Genomic DNA, 13,883 nt, shown 5'->3' on the forward strand with positions numbered 1-13,883 from the left:
TACCATGATTTTATTTTAGGGCCATATCGCACACCCCTACTCTCCAGTGGTGCACTACAGGACCTCCAACACAAACTGGGTGGCAACACATGAGGCTTTCTCAGTGAATTTATATCTATATGGTGAAGCAGTTGGGTGGGAGTGTCTGATAGAGTGGACAAAGTGTTTAAAAACTTCAGCAGCATTGCTGTGTTTAATCCACTTGTACCAGCACTACACACACCACTAACACAGCACCAGCATGTCAGAGTCACTGCAGTGCTGAAATTATTTGACCGACCACCCAAATAATACCTGCTCTGTGGTGATCCTCTGGGGTCCTTAGTATTAGTGAACAGAGTGAAAGGAAGATAATAAAGTATGCAGAGAAACAGATAATCTATTGTCTGTAATTATAGAAAGTGTGTGAACAGTGTGTGTAGAAATAAGGAGGTTACAATAATGTTATGCTTGATTGGTGTATTGAACACACAACTATTTGTAAAATTGTAATACTAAAATACGAGTCAGTCCAGATTATCTAATTATAAAAAACTGTTAGTAAAATGAAAGATTTAACTTATAACCCTTATAAGTACACATGTCAACAGTATTGGTGCATAGCAGTTGTGTAGCGTCTTGTTCAGAAGCCTCCAGTCTTCTGTCTGTACAAAGAACCCAACTGCCGATTGCAGCAATTCCTCATTGGGGCTTTAAATCATCATGTCACTGGCTAATTACTTTTCATGCTGCTGACTAGCTGAAGCAGTCAAGCAAATGAGAAGCTGAGCTGCGGAGTCCTCGGGAGAATCGAGTCGAGCCATTAAAGGACTTCCCATGCTGCAGCACTGAGGCACTGTCTCTGAAGACACTGTTATGGTGATATCATTGTGGAAGTCCCAAATAGTGTATATATGGACTTGTTCCAGGCCAGGCTCTATCCGCAGCTGATAAGCACTGTGTTGTTACCCTGTGTTAATGTGTGAGTGTACAAGAAAGGGCAAAGATTGAGGACACGGCTGTGTGTGTGTGTGTGTGTGTGTGTGTGTGTGTGTGTGTGTACTTTACCTGCGTCAGCCCAGCGATGTTGTACTAGCACAAGGGTTCTGATGATGTCACTTCCTGCTACTGCTGTGGTAATGTCTGCAGTAGTACTTACTTACTGTATTATAAAGTGACGTCTTAAACTGCTGTTTGATGTATAAGTGAGCCTGCTGTTCCCTCTTCCAAATAAGGAGTAGGCAGTAGGGAGAGAGCAGGGCACTTACTAGGGCTGCAGCTATCGATTCTTTTTGTAATCGGGTACTCTACTGAAAAATCTATTCGATTAATCGAGTAATCGGATAAAACATTTTTTTGTTAAAGAGCAATTAAAAAGGAATTTTACTCAATAATGAATGACCAATTGGTTTCCTTTTTTAGATAAGTTATATTTTTAAATTCACAACATACATTTCCAAATTGCAAATACAAATAAATAAAACACAATAAATAAATAAATACCACAATAAAAAAAAAAATTAATTACATTACTTTCACATTTGGATTACTTGTAAATAACAAATATAGGGTATAAATCAATAAAAAAGGCATAAACATCGTCTTTGTGTTGTGCATCTTAGCTTCTGAGACGTTGTCAGTTCTGCCAGTGTTGGATCAGTGTGCTGCATTCTTTTACCACCAAGCCGCTTCTCCAAAATATATCAGGACCTGTGCAATAATTGTGACACACAAGTATTACAAATGTTGCTTTTTTCTTTATTTATATGTTGGACTATTTGGGTCTAATTACATCACTAAGACTAATAACTCTAATAATAAGTTCATGGCCGTGCATTTATTAAGATTGACACCTATCGCATTGGGGCACATTAGACACTAGTGGTAATCAATATTTTACCCAATAAATAAGAGACACACTTCCTTATATGAACAACAATGTTCATACTTTTTTTGTCTCACTGGCCAAATGTACTGTTAGATGAAGAAATCAAGCATTTAGTTTCCAGCCAAAGTAACTTCAGTTTAGCTAACTTTTAACATTTTTATTTTTTATATTCTGAACTCCACAGCGCTGTGTTTACTGTTTACATAAAGCCTGTATGAACTCTGTTCTAATAAACTAACCACACATTATAGACAGTGCTTCTATTAATTCACACTCCAAAGCGCTGTCGTTTTGTTATTAATTCACATTAATGTTAATCTCATTGATTTATTATAAGTTATATTTACCTGCTCTCTCGGCGTCCTCGCGTCTCGGGTGTCCTCGGCTCAGATGGTGCAGCATTAAAACGCGCTGTTTTGGCACTGCACCGAGTACAGGTCACAGTTCGAACATAAAATGCTTTTATTCCTTTAAAATCGCTGTTTTCTCTCGCCACTTCCATTTTTGCCGCTGCTCAAACCTCCGTCTCCTTGTTCCCGGGCAGGGTGACGTAACGCTGAGCGCGTTGTCAAAATAAAAGTCGCGAAAATACAGCGCGCTGAGTTTATTAATTAAATAAACGATTAATCGAGGCACAGAAAATTAATCGATCAATTTTGTGAATCGAGTTACTCGATTTACTCGAGTAATCGTTTCACCCCTAGCACTTACTGATGCTGGGTAAAATGTAGTAAAGCCACTCCAAGCTAAAGATGCTTTTGAGGTTAGGGATCACAATACCAAAATGTGGTAGTTGGCACAAGTGCCTAAAAAAAAACATTCTTGAAACCAGTATCAAAACAATTTTTATGATTTTGTTTATCTGAAAGATTAATTTTTTCCTAAGTGGGATTAAGTATTTGGTTAATAATATCTTCTTTTTTAAAGTGATAAAAAACAGACAAATCTGTTTGAAACAAACAGGTGTTGTGCCCAAAACAAATATTAAACTCGCTTAGCCTGTTCTGGCACATTATGCCAGTAGTGGTAGCCAGGCTGAACATTAAGAGCACACAGTTTAAGTGTGTTAAGAAAAATGAAATAATACAAAAAATGACAAAAGTGTTAAAAACAACCTACTTTTAGGTCAGATTAATGATAGAATTGCATGATACCTGTGTATTTAGTTTGGGTTGTTCATATAATCCAGTGATGATCAATCACATTAACCCAGTTCGTGTTCTGTTCTATCAAGAGACTGTGCTGGATTGGTGAAATAATCCAACAGGGACTTTTAATCCAGTATTTGAATAAATTGCTTGGGGCTAGTTGTATATTTGAGCTGATTGATGAAAGTGTTGTAACTGAATATAAAAGGGGCCAGTGTACCAGTAAATGTCATTCAACACGCTTTCTTGACTTTAAGGTTTACAGATACAGAGAGCACATGTTTCCAAACTGTCTAAACACAACTACAGTAAAGTTGCAGAAATGTCTGCTTGGCCAGAAGAAGAATTTAAGACTTGAGGATGCTTCAGCGATCTGTGAAGTCCAGGACAGCAGAGTCAACTGGGAATGTCATTAGTTGTTTTCCTTTCAAAGCAAGATATGTTTATTTTATATGGCCTTCTCCTATTAAAGCATGTATCTCTTGATCATGTTATGTGGTCAAATAAGCATCTCTTAAGAGGAGATCTAAAAATACCAGCAAGTCAAAAATGATAAAATCACTTAAAATCAACTTCCTTTGAAAAGTGACTGATTATTTAGGGAGCACTAGTATTTGTAGTATCGGCCAAAAATGGCACACACAAAAAATGCACTTTTGCTGTGCTGCAAACGGGCGTTGCTGGTGTTTTGGTTGTATTAAAGACTTTTGGATGTTGAATGTGTCTTTGAGAGATGGATGCTTTTAAGACTTGTATATGTGTATATGGTTATTTTAACACACTTTTGTTTTTTCAGCTGTTTGCTGGCAACTAGCGTTATGTTGAGTTTGAAATGAGATTAAAGATCAGGTCATCATTACCCCCTAAGATATATTTACAATAGGGGCATGAGATCTCGTGAGATTAAAACATGAGGATATTTCTCGTCAAGCTTAAACCTGTCTCGTGGGAAAAAAATGGTTAGTGTGGACTTTTTAAGCGGGATCTGGCAACACAGAAGCAATAGCAGCGAGTGTGGTGGCTGAGCAGTGAGAGCAGCTCTCAGCAGAAGAGGAAAATTTGGGCATTTGCATAGAAGATGCTTCTGCTACTTTTAAGTTGTGTGTCTGGCTGCATTTTGGCTCCAGTGGAAACAATAAACGGTAACAGAGTGACCAACAAGACACAAACCATATATAAATACTGTAAGTAAATCCTACACGTGACTGTTTCACCCAGTATCGTGTCTCATCTCGTCTCATGATATTAGTGTCTCGTCACACCCCTAATTTACAATAACAGAATTTAGGATTAGAGCTAGCTAAACTTTCCCTTCATCCACCACATGATTAATTAACATGCTTCTTTTATATTGTTTTTTTACTGTTTATTTATTATTGTGAGACATTTATATAAGCATGCACAATATTTCCTTGCCTACATTATTGCAAAAATATTTTATGATTTATTGAATTATTACACCTGTAATGTGATGCATATTGTTTTGTTAATTCACAGCACTAATGCGGATAACTCACTCTTGTCTGTCCTTCTCTTCCTGCAGGCCTGTATTGATGAGAACGCTGAGATGGTGCAGTTTCTTGTGGAGAGTGGCAGTGATGTGAACAGAGGGGACAATGAGGGCTGGACACCCCTCCATGCAGCTGCTTCCTGTGGCTTCATCCAGATTGCTAAGTCAGTGGGTGTTCGTGAGTGTGTGTGTGTGTGTGTGTGTGTGTGTGTGTGTGTGTGTGTGCTTATGCAGTGGTTTGTCAGAGGACAGATTGTTAGTGTTGTGCCTGTTTGTGCTTGCCATGTTGTTGTGTTTCTTTCTGGCACATGTTTACACTATGTGTGTGCGTGTGCATGTGAGTAAATGGCGTTGATTGATTGAATTATGCCTTAATGCCCTGTGTGCATGTTTTTTGTATGGCACCAGACCCCTCAGTTAAGAATTCCTATGTTCTCAATGCAGGTACTTGATAGAACATGGTGCTCAGGTCGGGGCGGTGAACAGTGAGGGAGAACTTCCTCTGGATGTGGCTACGGAGGACGTCATGGAGAGACTGCTGAAGGCAGAGATCAAAAAACAGGGTGAGAAACATTAGAAAGAAGTGGGTGAGCCCAAATGAGAGCTCTATACTGAGATGAATTACCAGAAAATAGAACCCTGTCTGATCACCTGTCTTATCACAGATCAGATTACTGTTCTTATCAGCAAGGAGGTAAAAAGGGAGACCATTATGAGTAGTTTTAGCTTTAAAAGCATTTTGGATTACTGAGTTTGTGACTTGGACGTTTTAACATGGTTTGTTTTTCTTAGCCACCTGTATTTAAATAAGTGCTGTTTGTGTGAGTGGCTTTTATTTTGACACAATCTGTTTGGTCTTAGTTTTTGGACCTTTTGGCTCAGTGTTTATAAACCTTACCATTTTATGCACAGTCTCCATTCATGGGACAGACTGCTGCTCAGGCTGTATGTTTTCACTGCAGCTCTACTTAAGATTGAGCAAATTATTTCTCTAAAAAGGTAAAGCTGCAGTAAAACTGTATTCCACACTGCTATGGTTATGTATGGTATACTATGGTACGGCTAAAATCACGCATGATTACTACAAATTACTTTTTTTAACTCTTAATTTTGTTTATTTCTGTCTTATATCTTTCCATCTGTGTTCTCTGGATCACGGAAATCACAGGGCCTACACACTGAGCTTCTCTTTGATATGATTGTCTGCCTTATGATGTTCACCTGCTGAGTGTGCTCTCATTAGAGCATCAGAGAGACTGGTAATCAGGTTTGCACAAACACACCTTGTTGTACAGGCTGCCGCAGCAGTGGTCTTCTGATCTGTGTATTTTGGATTTTACTGAAAGGCCGACTGCTCTTCCAGCTTCAAAGAATTCTTTAAATGGAGGGCCTGCCCCTGTATTTATGGAACTTCCTGTTATAGATAAACAATTGGAAGGGTGTGTGTGTGTGTGTGTCTGTGATGGTGTGTGCGTATGAGTCCGATATGCGATTCTGTGAAAAAGGCTGACTTTATGAATCAACAGAATCCTTTTAAGAGCAGAGTGTTTAAAAGCATATTGATTCACTACCCAAACCAATCATGTCACCAGAACCCTCTCTTTTCACCAGTCGCCTGCTTTTCTTTTTCCTGTATTACTTTCTGTCTCTTTTCTCTTTCCCACTCTATTTGTCCCTATTTTGTCTGCAACTGTAAACCCCAGGCTGTCCACAAAGGCCCAAATAAGCGGTTATGCTGCAGCGCAGCCAAAAAGCTTCAACAACACTTTGCAAAAGCTGCATTGTGCTCTCAAAGAATTCTGTTTGTTTTTTCATAGACATCTCAAAACAAACACCCAAATTCACATACCTTTACATACAATTGGAAAAAACTGTCATGTTTCTTTTTCATTTGATCCGTGATATAATTCTTTTGTTGTTTAATTCTTGGGTTCTTGGCCAAGTGACCCCACTCTGTCCACCAGCACATGGTGCTAAAATTAGCTCAGAGGTTTACAGGCTGAAAGCATCACTATGTTCTCCAAGAAACCCATTTGGAGCTTTTTCCAACATTTGACCATTCCGAACATTCACAAAAGACAATGTTTGGAGGCATTGTTTTCATTTGATTACACACAGGCTTAAGGCTTGCACTGCAAAAGGATTATCTGTGCATGTTTCCAGGAAGATTTTGAGCCTTTAAAATGTTATAATAATAAGTTGGAAAGTGGTTCTTTAATAGTTTATATTTCACCTCAACTCTGTCAATCTTTTTCAGCCACACTGTATAGGCAAAACTATCAGGACACCTGCTTATTCACAGTTTATTTCAAAATCATTGCTATTAAAAAGTTTATCCTGCATTTTGTTGGAGTACCCGTGTCTACTGTCTAGACTTTCTGTTCCATTTTGAAACATTGCTGTGAGGATTTGATTGCATTCAGCAACAAGAGTAGTTGTGAGGTCAGGATGTTGAATGATCACCACTTCACTTCAAGGATTCAAGTAAATAAGATTCAAAATAAAATAAATATAAGATGGAAAAAATGGAATAAAATAGATATCAAGATAATTACACAAAATATAAAAGAGAGTAGAAAAGTAGCAGCAACATGAAGTCCAGAGTGCAAGTTTTCTATAGCAGCACGGATAAGTGTGAATGAAGAGCAGTAACATGATAAAGTGTCTCAGTTCAGGGTAAAGTGTCAGTTTTTTGTTTTATTTTTTGTAATGTGTAGTTGTCCTTGTGTCAGTGTCAGTGCAGTGTGCTGGCTAGAGTTTAAGAGTCTTACAGCTTCTGGAACAAAGCTGTTTCTCAGTCTTGTTATCTTTCACTTGACTGTAACCATTTTTAAAAAGTTTAGATGGAGCAACATCATTGTAGAGAACAAAGTTCTTCTGCTCTACAGCTCATTACGGCTTTAGATTGTCAACCAGATGATCTGATCAATCAGACAATTGATGTTGAGTTGGAGTGACGTAAGTCAGTTTAGGCACATAAACTGCTCAGATGAATGTCTAGTATAAGTAATATTTAAAAAGGACTTGAGGGGCCACTTTACTTGCCGTAAGAACACATTCTTACTCATGAAATGCCTGCTGACACCATGGAACCCACTGATTCTGTTACAATGAGGACTTGTTTGTAAAGCTCAGCTGGGGTGTGCTTATTTCTGCATTAACTAATTAAAGCAGATTCTAATTAGCCTCTAGTTGTTTTCTAGTGTCCTCAAAAAAGCATACTTTAAGTGTTGTCCTTGAACTAGCATCTAATTTAGAAGTAACGGATTATACGAATTTAATCTTCTTTGTTAATTTGTTACTCTGCATTAGATTACCACATTTGATTTGTATGTGAATAAGAATAAATCTGAGTTCAAGTCATGGTTCTTTTATGGTGTTTGATATAGTGTAAAACGTCAAGTGCATTATTTAAGCAATTGCCATGACTACTAGAGATCTATCTTTCTGCAGATTCAAACCCTAATTGGCTCTCCATCTGATCCATATAATGGTTGTCTTCAGAAGGAAGTACTTGATTAAGGGCATTTTCACGTTTGCACTTTTTAGTCAGATTTTATAAATTTGGTTTGTTTTTACTTTTTCTGCAGTTTTTTTTAGGCAGGTGTGAATACTGTAATCACACTTGGATGTGGACTAAAACAACAGCATTGACACTTGTGGTCTTGTTCTGGTGGAGAATGGTTCATTTGTGTTGTGATCTGTGATCTGACCTTGATCTGACTTAGCTATTATTGCTCTGGAAGTTTATGTTAAACAAGCCTGCGGGTGTTGTTTAACCTTGTATTTTGTCCAATTAATTACGTCGGCTATGTACAAGTACCATCTCTCAAATTGTATGATCGCTTTAACTGATACAGACCAGAGCAAAAAAAACCTGTGGGTTAAAATGCCTTTAGATTTAGTGGAAGTGGAAGTGGAAACCCTCTTCCTAAAGATCGGTTTCCACCAGTTGATTTTAAGAGTTGTTGTGCATAAAGATATTAAAAAGCAGTGTGTAAGACTGGTGGAGGAGAACATGCCAAGATGCATGAAAACTGTGATTAAAATCCAGGGCTTTTCACCAAATATTGATTTCTGTACTCTTAAAAATGTATGAATATGAACTTGTTTTCTTTGCATTATTTGAGGTTTGAAAGTTCTACATCTTTTTTTGTTATTTCAGCTATTTCTCATTTTCTGCAAATAAATGCTCTAAATGAGAATATTTTTGTTTGGAATTTGAGAGAAATGTTGTCTGTAGTTTATAGAATGAAACAGCAATGTAACATAAACATAAACCTGTACATAGCAAAATCAGAGAAACTGATTTCGAAACTGAAGTTGTCTCTTAATTCTTTCCAGTGCTGTATATCATTTGTTTATTTATGTATACTAAACTATAATCTTATCGCTTGGTCTAGGTGTGGATGTGGATCGGGCGAGAAAGGAGGAGGAGAGGGTGATGATGCAGGACGCCACATCTGTACTGTCTGGAAGCGGCTCTCTGGCCCCTCACCCCAACACTCAGGCCACTGCACTGCATGTATCTGCTGCTAAAGGCTACATTGAAGTGCTCAAGTGAGTGCCCACTAACACATGTCAAAGAACTCACTATGTTAATCAGTCAAGACCTGTACAATGCCCCCTTGTTAGCTTTTTTTTAAATACCTACTGGAGAAATGTAACTAACATTTAAGGAAGTAATGTTTATAATAAAGCACTGTGAAAACTAGAGGACTAAGGCCTCACACAGTTGCCACAAGCCACAGTGAGCTGGTGTGGTTACTGACTCTGCATGGCATACTCTTCTCTATGAACATAGACAATATTACAGACAAGTTTTTTTTAAGATTCATTAAAGTCTGGTTTATACGTCTGCGTCGAGTCAACGCATAATCACTCTGGAGGAGACGCAAAAATCTACAGCTCCTGCAGAATCTGTTCACGGGACAACTACAAGTCATGGACTCAATCTGGCATTTTTGGAAGAGTGTCAAGAAAATTGCCATTCACAGGTGCTCTACATCCTACCTGACTGAGCTTAAGCTGTTTTGCAAAGAAAAATAGAGAAAAAAACTCAGTCTTTAGATATACAAAGCTATTAGAGATAAACCCCAAAAGACATGCTACTGTTATTGCATTGGATTTTAATTGCATCTAATTATATATATATATACTCGGATTAAGAATTATTGCACATAGTTTGGGTATGTTTTAATCAGTTCAGTTTATTGGATTGAACTTTTAAAAACCATGTATCATCTTCATTCTACTTTACAATTATGTGCTCATTTTTGTTGGTCTATCACTGACAAAATTGGAAAAAGTTCACGGGTAGGAATACTTGTGCAAGCCATTGTGGTTACATTTCTGGGGAGGTGAGTGTTAGGCTTACATTTGATGTAAGGGGGGAAATAGTCAAGTTTTCTTTAACATAAAGTTTACTGCTGTGAAACTGTTTTATTCCATGTTTTCCTGTCCTGTACGAATGTGTTGTTGGTTAATTTCGCCAGTACTTTTGACTGTGTGATAATAAAGGCATTAATTTTTTTTTTTCCCCTGTGTCAGAGTGCTGCTGCAGTGTGGGCTGGATGTGGACAGCAGGGACAGTGATGGTTGGACCCCTCTGCATGCGGCTGCTCACTGGGGGCAGGAAGAGGCCTGCTCTCTTCTTTCAGAGCACATGTGTGACATGAACGCTGTTAATAACGTGGTGAGGGCACAATCTATCTATCTATCTCTCTGTCTTTCACTTTGTCTTGCACTGTTTATCTCTCACACTCTCTTATCTTCTCGCTCTCTTTTCACAGTCTCTCTCTCTCACTCTCTGTCTGTTTCTTTCTCTTGTATTGATCTGTTTCACTTCCTCATCTCTCTCTTTTTATTTTATGTGCCGTTGTTTATTAAGTGGTGTTGAGGTACGTTTTGTGTTCCACAGGGTCAAACCGCCTTTGATGTAGCTGACGAGAATCTTGTTGATACTTTGGAGGAGCTGCAGAAAAAGCAAAATGCAGTAAGTGTGTGTGGTGCACCACATGGCGAGTGCTATCTTATCGCCTCGCTTTCTGGTTTATGTTCAAAGACCACTTTCACTCCAAGAAAAGGTTATCTGCGCTGGAACGCAGTCTGAAAGCCAGCAGTTAGCCGTAGCACACACAGCACAGTGAGTTATAGTGGGGCAAAACTCCTCAACCTAGAAGCCATATAAGGACCTCACACAATACGACCTCAGGCCAGTTTATTAAATGGATAAATTAAAATTTCTGTTTCCCTTGCAGTTAATTATATATCAGGCGTACTGTAAAGCTGTTGGATCTTAGTGAGATTATCCATATTTATTTAAAGGAAAAAAGAAGGGCAGTTCTTCTTATTGCTGTGTTCTGATGGCCTGTGTTATCTGTTTAGATGCGTACAGAGAAGCAGAAGATTCAGCCTCCTGTCATTGAGACCAGCCCACCCATCTCTATGGCACCAGTTCGTCCTCGCAGGTAACACACACGTGCAAACACACGCACAGTGTGTGACTGATTTGTGGTTTGCATGTTATTTCACCAGCTCCTGCCTCGCAAATGAACACAAAATTTAGTTTGCATGTTTAAACACAATATAGATAAAATGTACCAGTAATTGAACATGGCTGGAAGGATGGACGGATAAGTGTGTGGAAAAAAAAACAAGCTGTTAAAAAAAAAAGAAAAAGAAAACTGAGTGACCTTTAAGTTACATTATTTGTGCTTTAAAAGTACTGATTAAAGAGTATGCAATGAGTTGTGTCTGTATATTAAGGGTGTAACAATTTCAACACAGTGTCATAAAATCAAACATGTACCGAAGTTAAAAGCAACAATGGCATGCCACATTTCATAGGAAGTAAAGATTTTAGACCGAGGTGCTTGTCTGTTTGAATGAAGAGTTCTAGCCAGATGCAGCTGGTCACGATCATAACCACCCATTGTACTGTTTGTGTGGTGAAGCCTTCTATGATGTATTCTCTGTAAACACATGATATCTAAATGATACGTTTTTTTAAAACAATACTTTTTCCAAATTGTAACCAAAGAATAAAAAAAAAAAGCGATAATTATTCTCACACAATGTATTTATTCAACTGCCGACATGAGTAATCTTAGGGTGCTTTCACACCTGAAAGTCCAGACTGTGGTCTGAACCAAGGTTCATGTGTTTGCTACATTGTACATATTTGGTCCGCCTATTTTTGTTTTCACACTGCAGTTTAAGGAGCGCACCAAACACCTTTGTGTGATACTCCTACATCCTTTCATCATCACTTAAGTATTGATGCGTTTTCCTTAACTTGACGCTGATTGGTTTCAGAAGGACATGCGTCTGACGTTGGCAGGTTCACTCTTCAGCGGGTGGTTCATTCGTTGGAAACCCTTTCCAGGATAGGGATAAAATGAAGGAACAGATTCATTTCGTTTAATTTTGGACTTTCGGAAAAGTCAGAAAGTCCGGACTTATCGGGGCAGGTGTGAAAGCACCCTTATACTGTCACCATGAGAGGATACCTTTTTTGAATCTTGTTGAAACAAACAGACAATTTGCATGTTTGCAGCGCTTTATTAAGAAAAAAAATTTAAGAGAAAGAGAGCGAGAGACATAGCAAATAGGAGAGTGCACCTGAAAGGCTTCAGCACATTGATGGTGTGTCGACAATTTGGAGTAAAATGAAGTGCGTGCTCCACTTTTGTGTGCACCAGGGCATTTTTTTTATGTCGCTGTCCACACTCTCTGCATTTGACAGGTTTATGTGTATGTGTTTCATGCAAAGTATTAAAAAATAACCACAGATTATTTATTTAGTTTTATTTTTTGTGACCATTTTGTATTCAATAGTACTGAGACATTTCAGTCTGTGCCTTTTTAGTATAAATTTCGACACCCAGCCCTATTTATGGTCAAGTTACATACTTTCTTTCCATGACGTTTGGCATGCCATTGTTAAATTAGAGGGTCTCTATTTGTCATCTTTGGTAAAAACCGTCAGTAATTAATATGGGGCATAAGGTTATGCCAATGGGAGTGAAATAATTGGTTTTGAAATTCATTACTGAACAAAAAGCACATTTTCAGGCACTCTGTGAAGTAACTGTATTGTATTAAATGTATTTCAGAGTTCATTGTATATTGTTACACCCTTAGTATATATGGCAGATTTTCCATTAAGCATGCTTTACAGAATGTTGGTACAGTGTTGGTACCCCAGTCTATGATTTAATTATATGAATAGTTTCACCTGCTCTCTTGGTTAATGAGTGGAAAAAGACATGGGATGCCAATACCTGCGTCACGTTTATTTTGAATTTATTTATTTATTTTAATTTATTTATCTTCCATCTGCCTGCTCACTCATTTGCTTCGCCTGTTGTGTTGCCCTCACCCATTGGCTTGTTTGCATGTCACTCGTGCTCCGGCGGCTGTGTTGCCCCTGCAGGACGTCCATCTCTCGTATGAGCAGCAAAGAGAAAATCACGCTTCATGAGAGGGAGAAGCACCCGCCACCTGCCCTCCAAACCCCGCCCACGGAGGAGGAAGAGGAGGAGTCACAGAATCGCACAGCTGCCCAACCTAAAGCATCCAGCAGCTCCAATTCAGAGGAGGAGAGCGAATCAGAAAGTGACACTGAGTCAGGTGAAAATCTCTAAAGCCATTACTTTATTGGCTGTTTGCAGACAGTAGCAGCAAGCTGTGCTTAATACAATAACATTACTGTTTGAGCTTGCTATTTAGCAAGCTTAGGGCTACACAGCAAGTAACATCTTAAAGAAAGGTTTAAGTTTACACCACAGTTTATCCTTACTTTCCAGAGCTATTAGTTTTAGGAATGTTTCAATCCCCTAAAAATTAATGAACCAGTTCCAATCCTTAGTTGTGTTGTAGAGCACCCTCTGGTGACCTCTATGCAAAACTTATAGACATGATTCTCAGCTGCCACAGTGAGGAACTTCTCAGAAGGTAAAAATAAAAAAAAGTGTGGGACTATTTTAAAACACAACACAAATATTGTCACCTGTTAGAAGCCATAAATAGGCTGAAGTTGGCCAGTAATGCTTAGTAACCATTCCATCTTAAATAATGCTGCAGTCACTTTGTACATTTTAACAGCTTAATGAAATTGCTGACTCTCTTAAGGTGGAACAGGGAGTTAGAGGCAAGTAATAGACAGCTTTATCTTAGTTAGCTCAGATTCTTGTTGTAAAGATTATACGGCAAGCAAGAGGTGTCCAAGTGGTGAGTTTTAGTTAGCAAAGAGATCAAACCGTGAAACATGAGGCTGGTAGCCATATGCTAGTCAGCTCTGTTGGTATGTTTAGAGAAGCCACGCACTGTAGACAAGACATAATGATGGATGGCA

At 38.5% G+C, this 13,883-nt stretch overlaps 1 protein-coding gene across 2 annotated transcripts in view; it reads left to right on the forward strand.

Moving 5' to 3' along the window:
• zmp:0000001167 (protein phosphatase 1 regulatory subunit 12A) overlaps positions 1-13,883 on the forward strand; it is a 40,016-nt gene that overhangs the window by 15,050 nt on the left and 11,083 nt on the right. The window contains exons 2-8 of one of the 2 annotated variants that reach the window (XM_049474404.1): positions 4,559-4,689; positions 4,970-5,088; positions 8,929-9,085; positions 10,076-10,220; positions 10,446-10,520; positions 10,913-10,995; positions 12,987-13,159. In XM_049474404.1, coding sequence (XP_049330361.1) covers positions 4,559-4,689; positions 4,970-5,088; positions 8,929-9,085; positions 10,076-10,220; positions 10,446-10,520; positions 10,913-10,995; positions 12,987-13,159 — 883 coding nt within the window. Of the gene's footprint in view, positions 1-4,558; positions 4,690-4,969; positions 5,089-8,928; positions 9,086-10,075; positions 10,221-10,445; positions 10,521-10,912; positions 10,996-12,962; positions 13,160-13,883 lie in introns of both variants that reach the window. The other variant, XM_007235127.4, reaches the window with a different exon arrangement.

This window comes from Astyanax mexicanus, chromosome 2 (genome assembly GCF_023375975.1).
Source record: "Astyanax mexicanus isolate ESR-SI-001 chromosome 2, AstMex3_surface, whole genome shotgun sequence".
Classification (NCBI taxonomy): Eukaryota; Metazoa; Chordata; class Actinopteri; order Characiformes; family Acestrorhamphidae; genus Astyanax; species Astyanax mexicanus.